This window comes from Tauraco erythrolophus, chromosome 2, assembly GCF_009769465.1.
Source record: "Tauraco erythrolophus isolate bTauEry1 chromosome 2, bTauEry1.pri, whole genome shotgun sequence".
NCBI lineage: Eukaryota > Metazoa > Chordata > Aves > Musophagiformes > Musophagidae > Tauraco > Tauraco erythrolophus.
In genome coordinates, this window is record NC_141466.1 from 13113274 (window position 1) to 13137761 (window position 24488).

At 43.2% G+C, this 24488-nt stretch overlaps 1 protein-coding gene across 1 annotated transcript in view; it reads right to left on the reverse strand.

Annotated features, from left to right (window-relative positions):
- CLVS2 (clavesin 2) overlaps positions 1-19042 on the reverse strand; it is a 61604-nt gene extending 42562 nt beyond the window's left edge. The window contains exons 1-2 of the mRNA XM_086632104.1: positions 18654-19042; positions 5654-5828 (exon numbers count right to left, since the gene is read on the reverse strand). Coding sequence (XP_086488230.1) covers positions 5654-5828; positions 18654-19042 — 564 coding nt within the window. The remainder of the gene's footprint in view (positions 1-5653; positions 5829-18653) is intronic.
- Between the last annotated feature and the right edge of the window lie 5446 nt (positions 19043-24488).

The following is a 24488-nucleotide window of genomic DNA, read 5'->3' on the forward strand; positions in this document are numbered from 1 at the left end:
CTTGAGCCTGCTACTTTTTAATATCCTCCCAAGCACTATGCGAAGTGTCAGGACTCTATTCTCAAGAACCAGTGGAAAACGAGCACTGAATGAGTGTTTTTTATGTTTTTAAGTTTGAATACACAGACATATAAAGCTCTTTTTTTGTGTTTTGCAGCTCACTGATAATCATTGCTAGTACTGCGCAACTGTTCCTTAAGCTCATTATTAACGATCTTATGCACTGCACAGAGCATGTGACTATGTAATTATACAACATCAAAATACTGGTTTCAGAGGCATCCTTAGTTCTGGAAGTTCCCAACTTAAATTCTTGACACTGCAACCAGCTGGTTGTACAGATGTAGTCTAGAACTAAGTGGTAAAATTTAAGCACTGTCTGTGGATATCTAAATAGAAAGGTGAACCAACCATGATGTTCAGATAAGATTCCCTGTAAGATACTGATGAAATTCATGCTTAAAGAAAATGGAAGAAGGAAGTTCTGTCCCTTTCATCACCAGACTGTATGTGCTCTGGTCTCTGTTACTTCCACCTCACACTGCTGCAGCAAATCCGATCGGGGGAATTGTCCCTACAACTCACAAGAACAGCTGTTTGAAAGATGTTTTGGATAGCAATAGTAGCTGCAAGCATACTGTCTTTGTGTTCTCTCTGGTTTGCTTTCATGTTCACAGTAAGGAGTTTGTTTTAGCTTATGAAGCCTCCCTTTGTTACAAAAAAAAAAAGCCACAGTCAGTTGAAAGACCTGCCTTGTCCCCCACAACACTATCGCTCGCTCTCTGTAAACATCCTCAACCCGAAAGCAAGAGTCTTCTGCCTTCAGCAACAATGCTGACAGTCCACATATGTTCAGCTCCCACTCTAAATGTGCATCATCTCTTTTTCCCCAGCTTTTTACCTAGAGGAAAAGCATTAATATTCAGCCACCAATAACTAAACAGTTTTGCAAAGCATTTGGAGGTACAGCCTGCCTGAGTGACAACATGTAAAACAAATCTGTCATGTGTGCAACTACTATCATGAGCTAAATAGAAATCAAGTATTTAAGAAAGATTTAGTGTTCCAGGTTTTATAATCCTAAATATCAGTTAATCATTTGAAGTGTCTTGTGCATACCCACAACTTTCTATTTTGCAAAGCTCACTTATAATTACTCCAAAGCTGTCTGTTGGAGTTAATAATAAACCCCAACTTTCAATATAATTTTCAAACTGTATTTTCAGTCTTTGACACTGTTTTTACCTGCTTTGTGAAAACAATTCTCTCTTGATACTTAATAAAAGCCCATATAGGTAGTTACAAAAGGACTACTACAAAGAAAAGAATCCTCCCAGACCTCCTCTCTCCTTTTGCCTAAGTGTTCCCAGCATGGTGTTCAGGCAGAAGGGGCCATGGGAACGGCAGGAGTAGTAAAATAAAAGAAAGCTTATTAAAAAGGAGGGAAAGGTGAGTGGAATATAAACTTGACTTTACTATGTCCCTTCCAAAAGTCCATCTAACTTCATATTCTTCCTTAACAGAGGCCAAAATGAGAGCCTAGAGCAGATACATGCAGACAGCATATGTGATATTTCCACTCAGCATTCACCTCATCTCCAACTATGTGCAGACCAAGGAATTCTGAACTTTGATGTAGTTTTTACATATTTAGTAATCCTCAGTTTCTTTCTCTTTCACAAACTTATCTGTTTTCCCTGAACACAACTAAACTTTTGGCAGCCAGAATCTCCCATGGCAAGGAGTTCCACAGATTACCTGGATATTGCACAAAAATCACCATGTCATATAAAGAGTCAGGCCTCTTGCTAGTATCCTCTGATGATGCCCATTTCTTACAATGGAGGTAACAAAGAACATCTGCAGCTTGTCCACTCTTTCCAGCCACCCATGACATTGTTTGTGTCTTGGTCTGACCTCATAAGGCACTCTGCTTTAAGCAGGAGGTTGAACTTGCTGATCTCCTGAGGTGTCTTCCAGCCTGAATTACCCTGTGATCCTATGGTTTTATAGATACCTTTAGTTTCCCTCCACAGTTTTTCTTCTTCCATCCAGAAGGATCCCAGCCAACTTAGTTGTTCCTTATACAGAAACCAGCCCATACCTTCTGGGTTTTTTTGCCCTTCTCCAGTCCTACAACAGTCTTTCTGAGATAAAAAAACAGAAGCATCCAGAACATTCAAGATGAAAGTCACGGCACAGATTTTTGCAGTGGCTTCATCACTTCCTTACAATTCCTAGCATTTAATTTGCTTTTTCAACCAGCATTATATATTGAGATGATACTTGCATAGAGCTGTTTATCAGATCATAAAATCAAGGTATCATTCTTGTGTGGTAAGAGCTCAGAGTTAATCACTGTCCATGGAAAATTATGACTGGTTTTCTTTTGAGCTCTCAAGTGTTGTTCCCCTTTCTATGGGAAAAGCAGCTGAAGCACACAGATTGTAATCTCCTCCTGGTGAAAGAGGCAAAATTTTGTGAAGTTTTTGAAAGGGACTTATTCAAGGCACTCGGGTATTGCAGCACACAATGCTGACAGACCCTTCTCAGAAAATAAAAAGTATTACATGTTGCATTTGCTTATGTTCTTACGCTTCACTATGGAAGGTGTAGGTGCTCTAAGTGCAAATCCTCCTTCTCACTGATGAGGAGCAACACAATTGCTGTAGCTACCAGCATCCACAGGGAAAAGTATTGCTCCTTTTTTCCAAAAGCACAAGGCCAGTGTATGAGCAAGAACTGGAGCATCAAGAGATCCAGCCGAGTGTCCTAATCTCCACAGGAGGTTTTTGATTGGCTAGCAAAACCATTTGATCTAAAAATCAACACTGATCTACACTGCACCCATTGGTTGGTACAGCACTGTTGGGATGGATATGCTAGAAATTCACATTAGTTTATAGACAATCACTGTCCTTTAACACTAAAAGTTCCATAGCGAAAAGGCTCTTTTCCCAAAATTAACTACCTAGGAGGTTTTTCTAATGTATACAAGTCAGTTAGGGGTATGATTCTTTTCATATTCCCATTTAACATATATATATATGCAAAGTGTATAGTAGTAGAAAACTCTATATATTTACTTATCTTACTTTCAAAAGCAATTTCCTAAAAAAAACAAGCAGTTATGAAGAGCCCAGAAATGCCACAGCTTGTAATCAACTCTCTTTGGTACGTACCATATCAAATATTCTGCTCACTATGGAAGCTAAGCAAATATAATGCAAATTTAGTAGATTTCATTCAGAAGGCAAAAGGATTTGGTTAACATCAAATTCAGTGGTCACTAATCCCACTTTCCCTGTCCCTTTCAACCCAAGTAACACAAATATTTAAATTCCCCAAATGGTAAAGTTCAGCATCTTGAGCCCTGTTAAATCTTATAAGCCAAAGTAAATTCCATTTCTCTGATTAAACAGAGAGTATTTACAAAGATCATAAATACACAGTGTGTGTGAGTTGTTCTTGTTCTTTTTCATACCACCTAAGTACTTTACTTCGACATCATTCAGAATTATGTTTCCACTACTCGTTTTTGTCCAAAATAAAAGAGAAGGCAGTCCCTGTTAAGGGTAAGGGAATGTAACATTTCAGGTATGAAATCTTGCAAGAAGGTACAAATAAACCTGTGTCTTGCCCAAGGTCTCTCTGTTCCACCTCTCCACCATGTTTTCCTCTTATTTCCTTCCTGATCACGACTGTTTTTTAAGTGAGGTTCTCCCTCCAAGATGCTCAGTACAGTTGTCTTTAGTTCTTCCCATTGATTCTAACATATCTTTACATAGAAAAATGTCTAAGTAAAATACAAAAATTAAAAAAAGAAATTAAATATAAACAAACCCCCAAGTAGTATAACTACTGGGAGAATATCACTAGAGAGTCAGTCAATTTTGCTAGTATAAGAATTTTAGCCCTCATTCCCTCAGTGGTTCTCCACAGAAAATTAAACGCTGTACTATGAGAGCCCAACTAATTGATTTCTTCAAAAGACTTGCGGTAAAAGGCCTTGTAAAAGTTGCTGCTTGCAGATAACAATACCCGTCACAGATAGGACAGATTCCTTGAGCATTGGGAGAGTTTTATCGCACACTTGTCATTTCAGTGCTTTCTCATTCCCTCTTCTGGAGTATTTCATGCTCAGTTTTACATCTCTGGAGTCAACAGGACTGAAGACAATGGACAAAAAATGATGTCCTGGGTGCTGGCCACCATCAGACTGAGGATATTTGAACATTCAAAGCTGGGGGCATGAGTAAGTTAAACCAATGGACATCACCTCAACTCAGTAATGAACCAACCGATGGCAGGAGAACACAGAGTCTCAGATCCCAGTCATCCATCATATTTTCAGATGATATTATCCACAGCAGGTCTCAAAACAACCATCTTTAGTTAATGTCCAAAAGGAAACACTACCATTTAAAAACAAAGACTACTAAAGTATTTATTCATGTTCTAAACAAGAAAACTATGGCTGACTTTGAAAAACAGCATAAAAAAGAAAACAACTTTCAAAGTAATCAAGGGAAATGCAGTACTATTAGAGTACAGATCTCACTGCTGCCTTCTGATGTAGTTCTCAAGACCATGGAATCACATCGTAGCATAAGGAAACACAACAAAATGAAAACTGAGATCTTTGTCTCATGACTATCACTACCCTTCTGCGTGCAACAGCAGGCTGAATACTGGTTAAGCCATTTCAAGATTTAGATCAAAACTCTATACCACTGCTATACAAGCCTCTTCAAAAACAGCAATATCAAAGTGAAGAAAGTTCAAAGATAAGGCTGTTATTTTGTTTTATGAGTAATAAAAATGTAAAAATGATAAAAACATCCCAGAAAAGGAATATATGTCCTTGTAAAACCAAGGCACACTGCCGAAGGAGTGAATTACTGGTATTTTTAACATAGCAATTCAAGCTTGCACAGCAAACAACTACTTTACAGATTCTAGTTTTTCATTTTAATAAGCATTAAAGATCATAGGAGACAGCCAAGAGTTATGCAGTATGCTTTCCACCAATGCGCCTGTGCCATGCAAAGTGCATTTGCAATGAGCAGAAAGAAATCTAAATCACTGTATACTCGGTCTCAGAATCTGCTGCTCACGTTAATCCTGACCCAGCAAAAGAGCCAAGCACATGCTGAACCGTGAGTAAGTAAATAGTTCCAGCTAACTATCTAATCACAGTGCCCCACACTGTTCAGGAAAAATTATGTAGAGCCTGTCTCCAATGGAAACAACAACAACAACAAAAAAAAAAAAACCACAAGCTGGTGTGGCAGAAGCAACCCATATTTCACTAGCCCTGTGCAAAATGACAAGATAAACTGATTACTTCTAACTTGCTGCTGCAGAAGCTAGTCTGAATTTACAGGAAGCCAGACACTTTGGAATAAAGACAGAAAAGTTACCTCTTATTTTTGGCAAAGAAAGAGCCTACACACCAGGAGTCACTGCCGTTAGCTGACAGAGTCAGGCATTAGCTTATGCCCCTGTAGCTTGCCTCTTCACCCATACCTTAAGACGTTAATAGCCTTGCTATTCAGAAGTTCTTGGATTTTTGTTTTGTTCCAAGTTTTTTTAGATTTGTAATGAACTGCAAAATGGATAATTAGGAAAAGAAAGAAATGAAGAATGTTACCTGAAGGCCCTCTATGGCTAATCTAAGCATGCTTGGTGTGAGCTTGGAGGCCTGCTTGAAGGTGAAGTTGCTCCAGTCTATAATCAAAACAAATCCGTTCACTTGAAGCTCGGGGTCTTCTATCATGGCTTCTAAAGAAAGAAGTATGGCGCGCAAAATATCCACCAGTGTGTACCTGTGAACATTAAGGGGAGATTCAGTTAGGAAAGGAGCAACGACCACGGACATGGAGAAGTTCTGAGTGCTCTTCCTTTGTACTGCTTGTCAAAAGTTTAAATCAAAGGAGTGCAAATGTATCCTCAGAAGTGATGGGTACGTAAAGCTGGGAAAGTCTCAAAAGCTCAGTTAGTTGAACTCGTTCTCTGGAGCAGGATTACATACATCTGGACCATCAGACAGTCAGAACAAACTACAAGAATATAACACACCAAAAGCAAATTTGAACTTTTCTGTAGTCTCCTAATCTGCTCTAATATCTATGCATTTTATTAAACATCTGTATAAACATATCTATGCAAATCGTATTTTTCTAAAATCATAATGATACCAGAACCTGAGTTTAACACCAGAAGCCTAGACCCAAAGTTTCCTCCTATATATTTTCAAGGGATTGAAAAACAGCTTCTACAAAATTATCAGCTAAAAAAAGGATTTCCATATGCTCCCCTTGTCCCTCTCTCTGGGTAATGTTTTCTCTTACATCTACAAAGGGTGTTACAGAAGGCTGATTACTCAAGGATCTTGAAAGCAGAAAGTAACTCACACTAGGCCTCAGAGGTGTTACTGGTTAAGAGCAATAGCAACCTTTTAAGTGTCACTTAACTACCTTCTGAGTACTGAGTACTTAGTATATCCAAATTATGTGTTTTCAGAAGTAAGTTTGTAACATGGTATTCATCAGTCTTCGAATTTTCTGTGTTAAATTCGGGTTCACAAAGATGCCACCTACAATATGTAATTATGTGTTCTACATATATGCACATAATCTTTTCTTAGATAGATGATCTTGTAAAAGAAGACATAATTCCATATTGCCAAGCCCCGTTGAGTATAATCTTTCTTTTTTGAAGCTAAAGCACCTAATACAGCAGCTGAATAGCTTAAATATATACAGCAATGTCATCTTTAGTCTGCCATATAATAGAGTTATTTATCAAGTTGCAGTTTAGCTTATTGGGTTTTTTTTTTTTTAAAAAAGCAAAACACATGAATTATCTGGGGTTTTTTAAAGAGATATGAAAGTAGTAGTTTATTTTTTTTCCAGACTATGTTTTATATCTAAAAATCTTTTTTGAAAGTAAGATAAATAGTTACTGAAATAGATGTAAATTTGCCAGTCTGCATCACAGTATCAAATGGAGCATTAGAAAACTAAACCAGAAAAATATCAGATAAGCAAATATTCCAGGAACAAAAGAAAGAGTTAAATCTTCAGGTTTTGTACAGATATTTTTAAATAAGGCCCTTTAACAGTCTCCTATGATGGCATCAAACATACAAGTTCTCAAAATTATGAGTCCCCAGAGAAATTTTCACCATACTGCATATGTAGCAAAGTGCATGTGTGCCTATTTAGAAATTACATTAAATTACACTGAATTCTACTTGCTTTAATATAGTGAGTGCACTGTTCTATTGTATACATAACTGTATTTTGAAAGTATCTGAAAAAGGAAATATGCAAATGAAATTAATCTGTTCTAGCTGACTCCTCGCATCTTTCCATCTTTTTTTTTTTTAGCCAACTAGACTCAGTGAACTTCTCATCTATTCATTCCTAGCAAAGGGACTAGAAAAGGACTCTCTTAATGTCAGCCTAACAAGTGAACAAGAGAAAGTGTGTTTCCCTCAGAAAACAGTAGGGAAAAAACTGTTTTACATGATTCTTCTCTTCATTTTGAAGACCCTTAGTTTGCTTTAAATTTAGTTTGGTTGACTGGGATAAAAGTTTTCATATTCACTCCTCTCCTTTTCACTTTTCTGAGATTTAACTTTTTTCTAAGGCTTTACTTTTCTAAGACCTAAGGTTTACAGGAAGTTTGGCATGCTCCCTCTTTTTTGTTCAAGTTTTTTCAACTGGGAGAGAAAATAGCACAGGAAAAATTCGTCTCTGTAATTTCCCTATGGAAATCTTAAAAACACCAGAATTCTCTATTCCTTTTTGGCAGAAAAAATAAGAGCACTTCTATAAATAGAATTCGGTCCAGGGTTGAAAAATGACATGCCTTAAAACCTCTTTTGAAGGAAAACATTCAAAACCCAGATCTTTACAATTGTTAGAGCAATATGATCATAGAATCATAGAATGGTTTAGGTTGGAAAGGACCTTAAAGATCATCTGTTCCAACGCCCCTGCCACAGGCAGGGACACCTTCCACTAGACCAGGTTGCTCAAAGCCTTATCCAGCTTGGTCTTGAACACGTCCAGGGATGAGGCATCCACAAGTCCTCTGGGCAGCTTTCCAGTGTTCAACCAAAGAACTGTAGGCACGAGGAAGCAAACCTGGAGCACCTTGCCTGCTCTGAGCAAACCTGCCGGGGGGCACAGGGGCGGCCGCAGCAGCGCCAACGCCTCGCGCATGGCACAGCTGGTGCTCCCCCTCTCCCCAGGCGGAGCCACTGCCCCAAGCCTGGCTGCTGGACGTGTGGGGAAGATGCCACCGTTGCTGCCAAGGCCTCCAAACAAGCAAACAAACAAACACCCCCAGCACTGCAGTGCAAAAAGCAACCTGAGGAAAAACGAAATCATTCATCGGCTCTTTCCCAAACAAGCTTGTGCTTGCAAAGCGGGACATGCAGGGAGCGTCTGGCAGCATGAAGACTATATATGGTTTTACTGGCACTAAAAAGGTCTTGGTTGGCCTAGCATATCTGCAGAACAGTCTATCTATCCAATACAACATGGGTGGACAGGCAGTAGAGGGCATCTAATCAACATGGGAACTAAAAATCCCCTATATGACATGCATTTCGTACAACTGCCAGCAATCAGGATTAAAACACACGCTTAGCCTGAGGGAAGGAAGCTTACAGAGTCATGTTCAGGGTTGGGGCTGGGCTCAGAGCGACTGCCTTCAAACCCCTGGTTACCTCCACAAGGTGGTGGAGGTCTCAGAAATACTACTTTTTTTAATCGCTCCGTGATATTAGATAGAGATACACTCTGTAAGAGGCCTTCCCAGGGGAAACGTTGCACTGGGAAGAAAGTTACATTAGGTGAGACATTGGGAGAGCACCTAACGCCTCAGTCTGAGGAAGATTATTTATCAAAGCTCATACAAGAAACAGGCATTAGAAAACTCCAATCCTAAAATTAGCCTCAACTCCACTTGATATTGATGCTGCCCCATTCAGAGAATCTTACTCTTCAGGAGAAGAGCTCCATGAAGCAGAAGGCTGCAGCAAGCACCCTACATCCAGTCCAAGAAGATGAGTCCCAAGTTCCTGATACAGATCTCTAATGTCCTCCTTAGGGAGTTCAAGACATCACATGCCTTGGATCAACGGCTCCCTAGTGGCACAAGGATGCTAGAAATCTGGTGCATTAGAGATAAAGTTCCTTTGTTTATGAGGCTAATCAAGTCTCTAAGACCAGCCATAAAATGCTTTTATACATATGCCTAAGTAATAAATATATAGATGTATACATGTAAACATAAATACACCTAATTATGTCCTGAATTCATTCAAGTCATAGGAAGGTGCACAAGTCCATGGAACCTGATGAGATACATCCACGGTTCCTGAAGGAACTGGCGGATGAAGTTGCAAGGCCACTAGCCATCATATTTGAGAGGTCCTGGCAGTCTGGTGAGGTTCCTACAGATTGGAAAAGGGCAAACATAATCCCCATCTTTAAAAAAGGGACCAAGGACAACCCGGAAACTACAGACCAGTCAGCCTTACCTCTGTGCCAGGTAAAATCATGGAACAGATTCTCCTGGTAGCTGTACTAAGGCACATAAAAAATAACCAAGTGGCTGGTGACGGCCAACATGGCTTCACTAGGGGCAAGCCGTGCCTGACTAATTTAGTGGCCTTCTACGACAAAGCTACAGTGCTGGTTGACATGGGTAAAGCAACGGATGTCATTTTCCTGGACTTGTGCAAGGCATTTGGCACTGTCTCACATGACATCCTTGTCTCTAAAATGGAGAGACATGGATTTGACAGATGGACCACTCGGTGGATAAAGAACTGGCTGGATGGTCACACTCAAAGAGTTGTGGTCAATGGTGCGATGTCTACATGGAGACCAGTGACAAGCGGTGTCCCTCAGGGATGTGTTCTGTGTCCAGCGCTGTTCAACATCTTTGTCAGCGACATGGATGATGGCACTGAGTGCACCCTCAGTAAGTCTGCCGATGACACCAAGTTGTGTGGTGCCGTGGACTCACTTGAGGGAAGAGATGCCATCCACAGGGACCTTGATAGGCTTGAGAAATGGGCCAATGCTAACCTTGGTCAGACCAATCCTAGGCACAAATACAAACTGGGCACAGAGTGGGTTGAGAGTAGCCCTGAAGAGAAGGATTTGGGGGTGTTTATAGATGAGAAGCTCAACATGAGCTAGCAGTGTGCTCATGCGGCCCAGAAGGCCAACCGCATCCTGGGATGTATCAAGAGAAGCGTGGTCAGCAGGTCAAGAGAGGTGATTCTCCCCCTCTACTCTGCTCTTGTGAGACCCCACCTCGAATACTGCATCCAGTTCTGGTGTCCCCACCATAAGAGAGACATAGATCTGTTGGAGTGTGTTCAGAGGAGGGCCACAAAGATGATCCAGGGGCTGGAGCACCTCTGCTATGAGGACAGGTTGCGGGAGCTGGGATTGTTCAGCCTTGAAAAGAGAAGACTTCGGGGGGACCTAACAGCTGCCTTCCAATACCTGAAGGGAACCTACAGAAAGGCTGGGGAGGGACTTTTTACAAGAATGTCCACTGATAGGACAAGGGTAAATGAGTTTAAGTTGAAGGAGAACAGATTTAGATTAGATCTTAGGAAGAAATCCTTCAGTACAAGGGTGGTAAGACTTTGGAATAAATTGCCCAGAGAAGTTGTGAATGCCCCCTCCCTGGAGGTGTTCAAGGCCAAGCTGGACAGAGCCTTGAGTAGCCTGATCTAGTTGAGAGGCGTCCCTGCCCATGACAGGGAGGTTGGATTAGATGACTTCTGAGGTCCCTTCCAGCCTATGGCATTCTATGATTCTATAATTCTATGAATCATAGAATCATAGAATGGTTAGGGTTGGAAGGGACCTTAAAGATCATCTAGTTCCAACCCCCCTGCCATGGGCAGGGAAACCCTCCACTACACCAGGTTGCCCAAAGCCTCATCCAACCCGGCCTTGAACACCTCCAGGGATGGGGCATCTACAACTTCTCTGGGAAACCTGTTCCAGTACCTCACCACCCTCTGAGTGAAAAATTTCTTCCTTATATCTAATCTAAATCTGCCCTCTTTCAATTTAAAGCCATTGCCCCTTGTCCTATCACTACATGCCCTTGTAAAAAGTCCCTCTCCAGCTTTCCTGTAGGCCCCCTTTAAGTACTGGAAAGCTGCAATAAGATCACCCCGGAGCCTTCTCTTCTCCAGGCTGAACAGCCCCAACTCTCTCAGCCTGTCTTCATAGCAGAAGTGTTCCAGCTCTCGGATCATCTTCGTGGCCCTCCTCTGGACCCACTCCAGCAGTTCCATGTCTTTTTTGTGCTGGGGACTCCAGAGCTGAATGCAGTATTCCAGGTGGGGTCTCATGAGAGCAGAGTAGAGGGGCAGAATCACCTCTCTTGACCTGCTGGCCACACTTCTTTTGATGCAGCCCAGGATACGGTTGGCTTTCTGGGCTGCCAGCACACATTGCCGGCTCATGTTGAGCTTCTCATCCACCAGCACTCCCAAGTCCTTTTCCTCTCTCCGCCCAGCCTGTACTTGTGCTTGGGATTGCCCCAGACCCATGTGCAGGACCTTGCACTTGGCCTTGTTGAACTTCATGAGGTTCTCACAGGCCCACCTCTCAAGCCTGTCGAGGTCTCTCTGGATGGCATCCCTTCCCTCCAGCGTGTCCACAACACCACACAACTTGGTGTCATCTGCAAACTTGCTGAGGGTGCACTCAATCCCTCTGTCCATGTCACCAACAAAGATGTTAAATAGCACTGGCAAACACAAGTTTTCAACTGGGAAACTGTCAGGCATCAATGAGACCAGGATTTCAGCCACCACAGAGAGTAACCAATAGTCGCAGGGCTGGGCCTCCACAAATCTACGGCATATTCATCACGACCGTAACATCTATTGCAGTTTTGCTTAGTGTAAGAAATACAGTCCACAGCAACAATGACAATATTATATGTCTACCCACTGACAAAGACAAGAGGTTGTCCTCTCAGTGAAAATAAGTCCTGAAGAACACAGCTCTAGCTAAAAGCAGGCAAGAACACTTTCTGCCAGAGGAAGGTACCTGAAGTACTTCTTACGTCTGAAAAGCCACATCAAGAGCATACAGGGACATATCACTAACAACCAAGCTTCCCACCTCAAATACCCTGCTATGTAATTAGTCGAAGATAGGAGCTAACCTTCATTCTGTAACGGACCTCCTCTCTCGGTTTGATACCTTACTTAAGTACAGTACAGAAAACCAGACAAGAAAGACAAATCCATTAATGGACATTTAAAGCAGCTTTTACTCTGGAGCCATGCTGAGGCAAGCCAGAAATGCAAACTCAGTGTGATAGGTGAAATCTTAGGTGGTGCAAATGGCAAGCTGAACATTGAAAGTATTAGCTGAACAGTTCAAGCAAATGAAACATGATTAAAGAACTATACTGAAGCTTTCACGCAGCACAGAGTTATTTGCATCCAGATTTGTCTTTAATCCACTCCAGCCCGGTGTTGTCCAACACTTCATCTCACTGCTACTACTGTTCATGTCAGCAGCAGGATGCACAGGCTTTGCCACAAAATACGCTCCATCCTTAGCTGGACTTCAGGGAAATTAAAATCTTACATCAAAAGAAGGTAGGAAAAATTACTCTGGATTGTGCTGCTGAAACTTTTATTCCATGTTTAAATTACTTTCTATATACATACAGAAATATAACCACTAAAAAGTGAGAAAAATGGGATAAGCTAGTGAAACAAATTTGGGCCAAGATGGCTTTGACTGCCTTTCTACTTTAAAGAAAAAAAAAAAAAAGCAACATATTAGCACTTAATTTTAAGAGACTATGGTGTTCAGTCTGAGCGGAAGATGGTGGTGTTCTACTCTTAACTTAATTACTCCGTGTTAAGTAATTGTGTACTTAGGGGACAGCAAGCCGCTCATTTTGCCCCAGCCCCAGTTTTTCAAGGACTGCTCCAGTGCTGTCAGGTATGTAGGGTGTGCCGGGCCTGATTTGCTGCAGTACATGTTCTGTAGTAGCCTGGAGTCAGGCTGTGCAGAAATAAATCCTTATTTATTTATGACTAAATTCAGTTGCAGTCACTTATTTAAACAGACTCTTACCAGACATATTGTAGCTAGCAAGCTATTACTAATTGCTAGGATAATCGAGAACTCACAATTAATTTAAATGTATTTAATGCTCTCTATTTATAGAACCATGCTTAATTCAATGGAGAGCTTAGACAACTTTTTTAGCCCAGTTGTGAATGTGAATAAAAAATGCTGGAAATACGTTATCACATATATAATGCACTCTTAATGTTCCTTTTCTATGTGAGTCCCAGCTTGAGTTCAAATGAGGTGGGGACTGGTGTGCAGATAAACTCTGCTACCTCTTGAAATTTTTTATTCAGGTTGACTTTAAAGAAACAAGCCTGGGAGGGCTTGACAAGTTAACAGCCACCCCGACAGTGAGCGACTCTTTCAAATGCTTCGGGATGGCTACCATTTCTACCACCACAGTGACGGAGCTTTCTAGGGGAACGCCTCACTGAGGTCTTGATTTGTCCAGAACAAAACAGCTCAAACAATTAACTGAGCATCCCACTGTCTTGTAAATTAACAGAGGCATCCATTTCCCCTTTACAGAAAAGAAAAGTTCTTTGAGATTTTTTTATGGGACATGAACAGATTCTAAGTATTTCCAAGGATTTCTGGGAAAAACAGGCTGGCAGACACTGCTATCAACTCTTGGTAGGACTTCACTATGATCTTTCGCCTTTACCCCTTGGTTATGCGGTCTACACATCCTCTTCACTCCCAGAGGCCACTGTGATTTCCATCAGGCCAACAGAAAGAGAAGAGACAAGGAGAACATATGATATAGATATCTCATGTCAAATCCAGCTGTGTCAGCTGTTTTCAATATTTTATGTTCTTGATGATGGGTGGCATCCACCATATCATCTGTTTCACCAGATTCTGGTCCCAGTTGATTCACATTTGCACTGAGTAACAGATAATCTGATTTGGCAGAGTTGCCCTACTATCTCTATTGCTATTTGTCATCTCTCCCCCGATATCAAGAAATTCCAAGTTATTTTGAGAATTAAAACTGAGTGACATGAGTCTGCCTCTCAGGATGCAAACCGTTAACTAGAAGAGATAAACAGTAAATCTTTGCTTGAATTTAACCCACATGTCTCCTGAAGGTCCCAAACATGTAAGGAATGCACAATCTGTATTCTAAGCTCATCACCATTTGGACAAGTAAAGGTGTCTGTCAAATGAGCTCTTGTGCCACTGTGGTTTAGAAAAGAAAGCTGGTCAAGTCTCTCAGCCATCATCCCATTTCTTACCTACTGCTTTGGCTTATTATTTTTAGAATTTCAGTGAAACAAGAACCCTCAAGATACACAAAGGAGTACTTAGAAATAATACCTCTGATCTCCTTGGTCTGTCAGTCCAGGTACAGATTTGAATGCTGAAAAGATGGGGGATCTAAACTTCTCTTATAGCTATTCTGCTTAAATTGTGGCAGCATGTCCTGGGGGCCCTTATTCTAAAAAGAAAAAGCACTGCCACTGTCACAAAAATGCATAGAAAAATAGAAGCTGCTTCAAATATTTCACCAGATTACCTTTTAGATTCAGATTCAATACCATTCATTACTCCTTATGTTAGCCCAGTGTCTAACAGCCACAGCCACAGATGATGATCACGGAAGATTCAGCTGATCTGAATTTTACATTAGCCTTGATCAAAAAGATTCCTAGCCAAAACACTCACAGTCTAAATACAAGTGATAATAGGCAGATACAGATAGCTGGGGGAAAGCCAGGAAACAATAAGACAGCACCAGTCAGCAGGAGAAACTGTAGAAAAAAATGACAGTGTTTGCACTCGTTAATAATTATTATTTGAAAGATATTACTTCCAAACAAAAATTGACTCTATTAACCAGGTATTTTGATATTGTTAATATGTTATTATTGTTAGCATTGCTATTTATTTTGTCACATTGCCTCCATCAGAGCTTGAAAAATACCCTGCCAACTCGCTTGTGTTAATAGTGAACTGAGGAGCAGATCCTGATAGCTACCGAATTTAAATTTTCATTTAATGGGAGGAAAAGAAAAGTTTCTAGCACTTCTGCCCATGAAAGCATAGTTTTGAAAGCAAACCAGTGGACTCCATCTTTGCCCTGCTGTAAATCATCTGATGCAACAGCAGAGCTAATGGTACTGAGTGCAGTGGGTTTCGGTGTTCACTGAGGTTAGCGCGAGCTGACTGGGTCACTGTGACACAGACAGAAACTAGGTATCACTGCGCTCTTCTACTGCGCTTTCCCATTGCACTTCCTGGGAAAAATACTGACAGAATTAATACCAGGAAAGATTTCAAATAAATAGCACTAAAAGGACTGATGTTTCTAGGGAATTTGTGTACAGGTGCCACCAAGCACACAGAAGAACATGCCTGACAACAGACCCCTTGCCACTGAGAGTTGAAGTTAATTGTACCATTAACTGAAAAAAAAAACTTCACCAGCTGGATACATTAAGAAAAAGGGAGTCTTCAAATGCATGTACACACCTACAGCCAAATGTAGTTATGAAACAACAATCTGGAAGCTAATAGGGAAGGCTGATCCCTCCCCAAGTGCTATCCAGCCTCCTGGCAGGAATGCCACCCGTCTTCACTTTCCCCATAGTAGAGACAGGGTGGAGAGTTAGGCAGGGTCCCACTGAAAAGCTGCTAAGCTACTTACTGCATTATCCTTTACCTTTCCCTTTTTTTGTTTGTTTGTTTTAAATACATGTCTGATTTAGTTGTTCAGATGGTAGGACATCTGGTACAGTTTTCAGCCCTGCTTTAATTTAATGATTTAACATCTCGTACACAGGCTTGTTTTACCATAGGAATTTTCCGCCTCCCACGCTTTTCTTTCTAATTGGAACTACGTAAATCACAGGCTGCTGGTGCTATATAAATCATCTATAGTATATCTGCTATTTATGTAAATAACAAAACAGAACTTTTCATTTCTAATTGTTACATGCTGACCATAATAGGTCGTACACACATGACAAATTTGAAGGCTTGCTGTGCTTTATTAAATTAGTTTATGAACCACACGAAGAGGTCGTAGCAAGACCGACTCCAAAAAGTAATCCTCCCAGTGCTGCTGTAAGAGGAGCATCGGTGCACATCCTGCAAGATCTCAAGTCAGTTAAGGCATAAGCTTCACACATACTGCGTAGCAGCTCTAGTATACGTTCCACACACAATGCTCCCCAGGTTCAGTTGCTGAACATCAGATAACGGAAGACACTAAATTAATTGGGAAAAAGAGTGACCTAGCTCCATTCCCAGATCTGTCACTGACTTGTCATGTGCCTTGGAGCAAGCCACTCCCCGCAGCTGGGCTTCAGCTCTCTTCCCTTTGTCTGAGTGGTCTATCTGAAAACAAATCTCTCACTCAGGAGAAGCGGCTTACCGTGGGCAGGCAGTGCTGAAGAGCAATAGGGACCCAACTGCAAACATGGCCATTAGGTACCCCTGTGTACCCCAGTCTCTTCCCTATTATATCATAAACAATAATTTTACCAATAGGACTTCATGAAAAAGATCATAATAAATTCACCGTTGTGTCAGCTGATCTCATGTAGTTTAAATATCAGCACATCCAAAAAGAGAAGAAAGTAAATCTATCCTTTTCATATGGCAATTATTTTTTTAATGGTACTTTATCTCTGAATTCAAATTCTTAGTGTTCTTTTTGTCTAGGAACTAATGATCTGAAAAGTGTCACATAAAGCTTTGCGTTTTTTTCTGGTTAATGAGAAATAGCAGTATAGAGTAGGCCACACTACCTTTAACAAGAGAACTTGTTCATGGTAGACATATGACTTAATAAAAGACCTAAACATCATCTGGAGCTGTTCTCAAAATAAAAAGTTGATTTTTTTATTTATTTTAAAATAAAAAGTTCCTGGTCCTTTTGTGGGAAATGAAGCCCACTCAGAGAGTCCTTAGCCTCATCACCGCTGCTTCCTCACTCAGCTTCTTTAGCTCCACCTGCCAGAAAACCAAGGCAGGGAACGGACACTGGCCCCACCTCTGCGTATGTTCATCCACACTTTCTAGTTGTTAGCCTGGTCGTGGGCAGTTTTGATTTGTGCCGGGCAGCTTGGCTTTCTCCCAGTCCCTAGGCATGATTCACGGGTTAGCGAGGACCAGGAAACTCCCCTCGTAGGCAGTATGGATGTGGCCACCCTGCCTGTAGAAGAGGAAAGCCATGGTGGGTCAATGGCCCTCCAGGCAGAGACTCATCCCTAGCTGTAACACCGACTGCTGCAGGGAGCTGTGGGATCATTCCCTGCAAGGGCTATCGACATAGCCTGCAAGGAGACAGCTTAAAGGGCAGGCTTAAGTATGCCAATCCCCCAAACTTTGTCTTTTCTATCCACACCACTAGCTATTTGTGCCCTCCTCACATTTCCGAATAGCTGAGCTTGGGATATCTGCACTGAGCACTCAGCACTGCCTGTGCCCTGCCCATGCTGACTGCACAAAAGACAGTTTGGGTTCATGAGAAGTCAACTAGCAAGAAGTGCATCAGATGCTAAGCCTGCTCTCAGGTTGGGAGCCCAGGGAAGCCATGCAGTGCTCACAGGAGTAGGCTTTAGAGCTCACTCTTAATGGATTCGTTCATTTACATGTACTGAAAATCAAGCAATTTTTGTGAATGCAATTTTAGACTGCAGGAGAAACAAGACATGACACTCAATGACGTTTTTTAGAATAACCAAATAGTGTCACATAGTATCAAGACTATTGCTAAAAGAAAAGGCCTTGATGGGAGACAGCTCTTGGGTCAGCCTGCTAAGTCATCTTCAGCCTAGAGTAGTTCCAAAAAGGATCAGAAATTGTGGAGACAGCACTAGCCTCCTTCAATTTGCCACCAAAGCTTTGTGTGCTTGGATGTTATTATGCAGGGAATTCACACTTGGAGCAGCAAGAGTGGGGAAATAAGCGGTTACTGTAACTTCCATCCTAGCACTTCCAGGTGGCTCAGGAAGAGCTTTCTTTCGCTGAGGGAAAGGATTGGGAGCCTCTGTTTCCTGCACAGGCAAACTTTTCAGCTCAAAAGCCGTGATGGATAATCCTGTTTTACACACAGCATCTCCCACTTTCTCCTATGGCACCTGAGCAGCTCTGTGCATGCTGAAGCAGAAAGACCAGCACAGAGATCACAGCCAGCCTTTGTCAGGGGGATGAGCACATCATCTACCGTGCCAGCTCACTTCGGCTAAGGGAAAGCAGAAGGGTGTAAACCTCATATCAACCAGCTGAGAAGAGCACTCGAGCAGTTCCTACTTCCCTCACAAAATTCAGAGCTTAAAGGATGAGAAGGCTGAAAAGGCCCTAAGCCACAAAAGACATTTCTTCTTTCTCTCCTCCCTCTGCCTCCCAGGCTGCTGCCCAGCCCCTGTGGGCAGAGCCGGGTGTGTCCCTGCTGCCCACCCACCCTCTCCCTGGTCCGCCACAGCTTTTCCCACGCATCGCCCGGGAAAAGAAGGGGTTAAGGCAGGCGGGTGGCTCTGCATTTACCTGCTCTGGTCCCAGTTGGCAGCAAAAAGGACGAGGATCTTCCTGCCGTAGTGGTCCAGGTTGGCCAGCCCGCCGGGGAAGCCATCCTTCAGCGCCTGCTTGATGCCCGGGTCTGTGGCCTTGAAGCTCTTGAACATGTCCAGGTTCTGCTGGCGATATTCAAAGTACTGGGCCAGGAGGCGAAACGCCTCGAAGTGCTGAAACTTCCTGGCCCGCAGGAACCGCAGGATGAAGGCATCGTCGGTGCGGAGGAAGCCGATGTCCGGCCGGGTGATCACCATGTCCCGCACCTCCTGGATGTCCTGGTGCAAAGTGTCGGGGTTCTCGTTCAGCTCCAGCCGGGCTTTCTCCAGAGTCTCCGGGGAGAGACCTGCCTGCAAATGAGTCATGGCGCTGCCCTCCTCCTCCTCCTCCTCCTCCCCGCCTCTGCTGCCTGCGCTCCTCAGCCTCCCGGGCGCTCGCCCCCCGCAGGCGGGGTGCCCCGGCACAGCGCCCCGCCGCTCCCCGGCCCCGCCGCCGCTGCCAGACCGGCCGCCGAGAAGCGAGCGGCTCCCAGGCAGCCAGGTCCCGGGGGGGCTGGCACCGACACTGCCCCCGGGCTGCTGGCAGAGGCGCGTTATCTCTCTGACACAGCGCCCTCCCCGCCGCGGGGTCCGACGCGCCGCATCATCCCCGCAGCCGGTCCGCGGAGGCGCCGAAACCCGCCGGGGACGGGGCTGCGGGCTACTGGCTGCCGCTCGCCGCCCGCCCCCGCCGGTGCCGTTGTCGGTGTCGGTGCCGATGCGGCTTTCAAGCCGGGCTGCAGCGGCAGCGAGGGGCTCTGCCGCTAGGCAGGGCGAGCGGCGCCCAGGGACGCTCCCCCGGCCCGGGGCTGGCAGGGGGGCTGCCCTCCCCGGAGCAGCACCATTTACATAAGATCAGCGCTCGCCCCGCTTCAGAAGCGTCTCCCAGGATTGGAGGGAGGGTTAAAAAGAAAAAAAAAAAAAGAAAAAAAAGAAAAAAAAACCCTCACAAACAGCAACAAACAAACAACAACCAAAAAAAAATAACAGCGCGGAGGAGGGAAGCCAATCCGCAGGTACTTCGCCGGTACCGCTGCCGAAAAGCCTCCCGCTCGCCGCGCAGAGCCCGGAAAGACAAACGGAGCCTCGGCCTTGAGGATGCTCGTCCCCCTCCTGCGCCCTCCTCCGCTCCACGCCCCGGCTCCCAGATGGCACCAGCCGGCGCGGGGCTGCCTGCTGCGCGGCCCCGCCTTGCGCGCACACGCGCAGACACAGACGCGCGCACGCCCGGGCGCGCAGCGGCACCTGCCCGCCGCCGCGGGGCACCGGGGAGAGGCGGGCGCGGAGGCAGCGCGTACGCGGCCGTGCTCCGCCCTCCCCCGCGCAGCGCAGCGCAGCGCCCGGCCCGCCGCGGGGACGGGGTGGGGATGGGGGGGCGGGAGAGTTGCGGCGGCACCGCGGAGCTCCGCGGCGGCTGGGGGGGGGGGGGGCGGGGGAAGCCGTTGCGCAGAGCCGCGGCGGGGCTGCGCGGAACAAGATGGTGGTTGCCCTGCGGAGGGAGGAGGGGGTTGTCGGCCGGCGCCGGGCGGGGGCTGTGGGGACCCTCTGTTTGCGGGTCAGAGCGAGGGCCTGCGTAAATTTCGGGGTGGTGGCAGCAGCGAGATGTTGTTCGTCGGGCGTTGTCTTTACTCGCAGTCCTCTCTTTTGGGTGGATTTCTTAACGTGAAACATTGCCAGCTTCAAGACCTGGGAATAAAATGAAGCAACCCTCTTTCTTGGCCTCGTGTCAGGGGCAGCGTGTCTTAAGTTGCATTGTGTTGCAAAAGGAAAAATATCCTGCTTCTGTGTGTCGAATATTTCAAGGAGGAAAGATGCCGTTTTTCACGCAGGAAAGTTTGAGGCTGCAGTCTGCTCTCAGGAAAAGTTCTCACTGAAGAACATTTGACCTTTGTCTGAGGGACTGGACCTTTCTGATGCTAATATGCCTGAAAATCAAGCTTACACGAAATATATGGCAAATATAGGAAAGCCCTTAGCATGTACCTCCTGCTTCTACCTATAGGAAGCACAGATCTTTGATACTGTGTTGGGCTTCTTTTCCAAGATGACATAGCCAGAGCACACAGCCTGAATTATTGAAAAGGCACGGAGATCGCAGCTGTATTGAGAGTATATACGGGGAACACACCAGCAGGAAGTATAGTATGTGTTTTCAGGCGAATAAAGATACTCATAAAGACATTTAAATGATAGCCCGCATTCTCTGCAGGCCCTCATGAGATGAAACAGATCATCTCAGCAGCAGAAGGGAGCCCTCAGCAATGAGCATGTTCTGAGTGCGAGTCTATGTGGCGAGCAGTAGTGAGGTGGCAAAACCATTATTATTCTGGAGGCCAAAGGAGTTTTGAGGGTTTTATAGGGTTTTGCAGTTCTTCACCAGATCCCTTCTTTGTGCCAAGTAAGGGTCAAGATTTATCAATTTCTTTATAGGTGCCTGATCTCAAAATACCTGCGGTATGGATGGCTGGAAGGGCAGGCAGAAACACCGGTCCTGACTGAGCTGGGTACCAGACTTCCAGCAGCCTAGCTTAAGGCAGAAGCTGTTGGAAGGATCAGTCTGTTAGTGCCCAGTCGTCGGGGCCCAGCTTTATTCCATCTGAATTTCACTGTGTGCTTTGAGGTGCCTCGCAGGAGAAAAAGATCCGCAGTCTACCTAAAGAGTGAATCACTCTCTAGAAATACTTATTTCCCTTTGTCTGAGAAAATGTCTTTAAATTAGCCCCCTTACATAGATGTGATTCATTTGAGTTGATAACTTTTTCTGAAGAGCAATTATTGCTCGAGAAATAGTTTGCGTGCTTTTTTATTGTTTTCTGTTATTCTTAAATCTTTGTTTTCCTTTACTCTTGCTGTCTTCCTCTATATTACTTCTATATCCCTTAGCAGAGACTCTTTGAGAATAGCTGTTTCCATCACCCCTAAGGAACCAACAACCAGACTTTTCCTGCCATCATTTTCCGTTTCTGATGCCACTGCTCTGCCTTTTCCACTGCAACTAAGCTAATAAAAGAGTAGGTCATGTGACAAGTGCCTTAAATTCACCCGGCGCAAAGCGAGCTGCAGGCGTTCAGTGTCTTGCAAAATCAAGTCCATCATATATCCTGTCTATGACCTCTAGTAACATGTTCCTTAATTTGCTTTATTTTTCTTTTGCAAATGAAAACATACACATGTATTAGATTTTCTCATGTATTCTAGCACGTAGATGCACTGAACAGAGAAAACAAGTGGGCTGGCCAAAATTAAAATATAAACAACTTTGATACTACAGAAAAGGTTAATTCTAAAGATTCTTAATTTAAAATATATATATATAAAGAAAATATATGGAATTTTATCTGAAAACTTCCAGTATTGTTCCATTTTTCTATTCCCCATTTTTGACCATATTTGAGCCATTCTTCTTCTTACCCTTTTTGAAACAAAAAAAGCACAGAAAAACATGAGGAAAACTGTGGAGGAAGAGGATAAAAAAAAATCTGGAAACCAAATATGTTAATTAATTTCATCCAAACCAATCCAATTTCTGTATGCTTCCTTTTCAAACCAAGCTTCAGTCTCCATAAGAATGGATTTAATAATGTAATGATTTCTAACTGGTACTTAGCTGCATTAAAATGAAATTCACCGAATATTAACAGCATTTCAAGAAAATCATTTTGCAATAAATTGAAACATAGACCAAAATGCCCTCATCATGCAGGAGATGGTTTACACAGCTCTTTCCTGAACTGAATAGATTTAGAAGGTGGGCACTACAAAAAGCAGGCGCAGCAAGGCAGCCTGGAGGCAGCGTAGGTCAAAGAACAAGATCTTGGCCATGTTCTACCCCAGCCACAGACACGGCTTGTTATGACAATAACATTTTTTCAATATTTTGAGATCTTGCATGTAAACACATGAAAGATCTGTTTTAAATATAAATAACTTGCTAGGAGCAATAAAAAGTGTTTCTGTCATGTATAAGCAGATTTATCAAACCATTTAAATAGTATAATGAAGAAATATGTGTTTTCCAATATGTCATGCTACCTAAGTCATGAGGGGGAAAATGGAGCCACTAATGCAGTTAGATGCAACACACTGACAGCACAGCATAATTTATTTATTGTGCACATGCACTTTTCCCTCTATAAAACAGTAGGGGTGTCTGACTAAATCCATTATGTAAATCTCAGCATCTTTTGACTTGCACTTACAAACTATTATTTTTCTTTGATGCTTTTACAGTCACTTTTGCCTGAACGTCATACAATTAAAATCCAAGCGCCTTGCGATCCTATAAGCACTACAATTAGGCACCTGATTTGAAGTAAAAATAAAATGCAAATAAGACACAAAGGTGTTTGTGTAGGTGTTTGATACCAAAGATGCTAATTCACATTCAGAATGAAATTGTTTAAAATCAGCAATAGACCGGAGCATTCAGAAACAAAAATGGAATACAGGAATAAAACTAAAGAAAATAAATACTAGAAGGTGGATAAGGAAATAACTGTATTAAGACCAATATTGGTACCTCACTTTCTCTGGAGTGGTTTAAGACTCTAGACAGTTCTTGCTGTTGTCTTTGACTTAGAGTTACATTGTCCTTAGCATCCTGCTCTGGGTATTCCTTCAGGACAGCTGTGCATATAGGATCAAATTTCTGAGAAATTTAGTCTTATTTAGCTGTGATATAGCTAAAGAGATGAGAAATATGTTTGAAAGTACATATAACCAGGAATATATGCTCACATCCGTTCCTCTTCAGCGGTGTTTATGTAGGTGCATACAGTTAAGCATGTCCTTGAAGATTTCGAAAAGGGCTAAATATAACTTTGTTAAAAGCACCTAAATGACATCTAAATCCAAAGCAGCTAAATTCAGAGTCTAGGTCCCATTTTCAGAATTGATTTAGAAGCTTCATTCAAACATTTTAAGAGCTTAAGAACAGCTGTAGGGGGTCAGAACAAGCATCTTGTCAGCTCCAGAGTGTGCCTCCACAGTGGCTTAACATGGAGGCCTAAGGAACAGTATCAGTTAGTGTTGGGCTCCTGGACTCCTGAGATGTTTTCTTCAACTGAATCAATCTTTGAAATTATTCATTGACCACGATGCTGTGACTTAACAAGTTCCCATATTACAGCTGAGGTTTAGCAACTGATCTCATCATGATCTTGTCTCACTGCAAGTGGCTGGTGAAACTTCTTACTTTAAATGTCAGTGGAAGCCACATTAGGTTGACGGTTCACCTCAGATGTCGTTCAGTAACGAGGTGAGTTACGGGAATGCAGTCATGTGTCTGAGCATCATGGTGATCTTTACTTAAGCATTTGTTGAAAATCTCAGGATGCTGGACCTAGAAAGTCCCATTATATCTGAAATGAGTGAACTTCTAGAACTGAGAACTGTTGGAAATCTGGAAATCTGTCTGCAAGTTCAAATGCTGATCAGCTGAAAAATTGGCTTCTGAAAGCAAACTAGTCATCATTTTACTCGTCATCATAGGTCTCTAACAACGTTAGGATAAATAGCCTTACAGTAGACAAGGGATAGCATCAGACTCTAATCAGAGAAATATTTCAATATGACAAGCCTACTCACAGAATCATAAAAAATAAAACTAGAAGGGATTTTAAGAGATTGCCTAGTTTATCTATCCCCCATCCTGACGGATGTTTGTCTGAGTGGTATTTAAAAACCTCCAGCATCAGACACTCCACAGCTTCTCTAGACAGTTGGTCCCAGCGCTTCAGTATCCATGCAGTACGTGTTTCCCAATGTCTGGCCT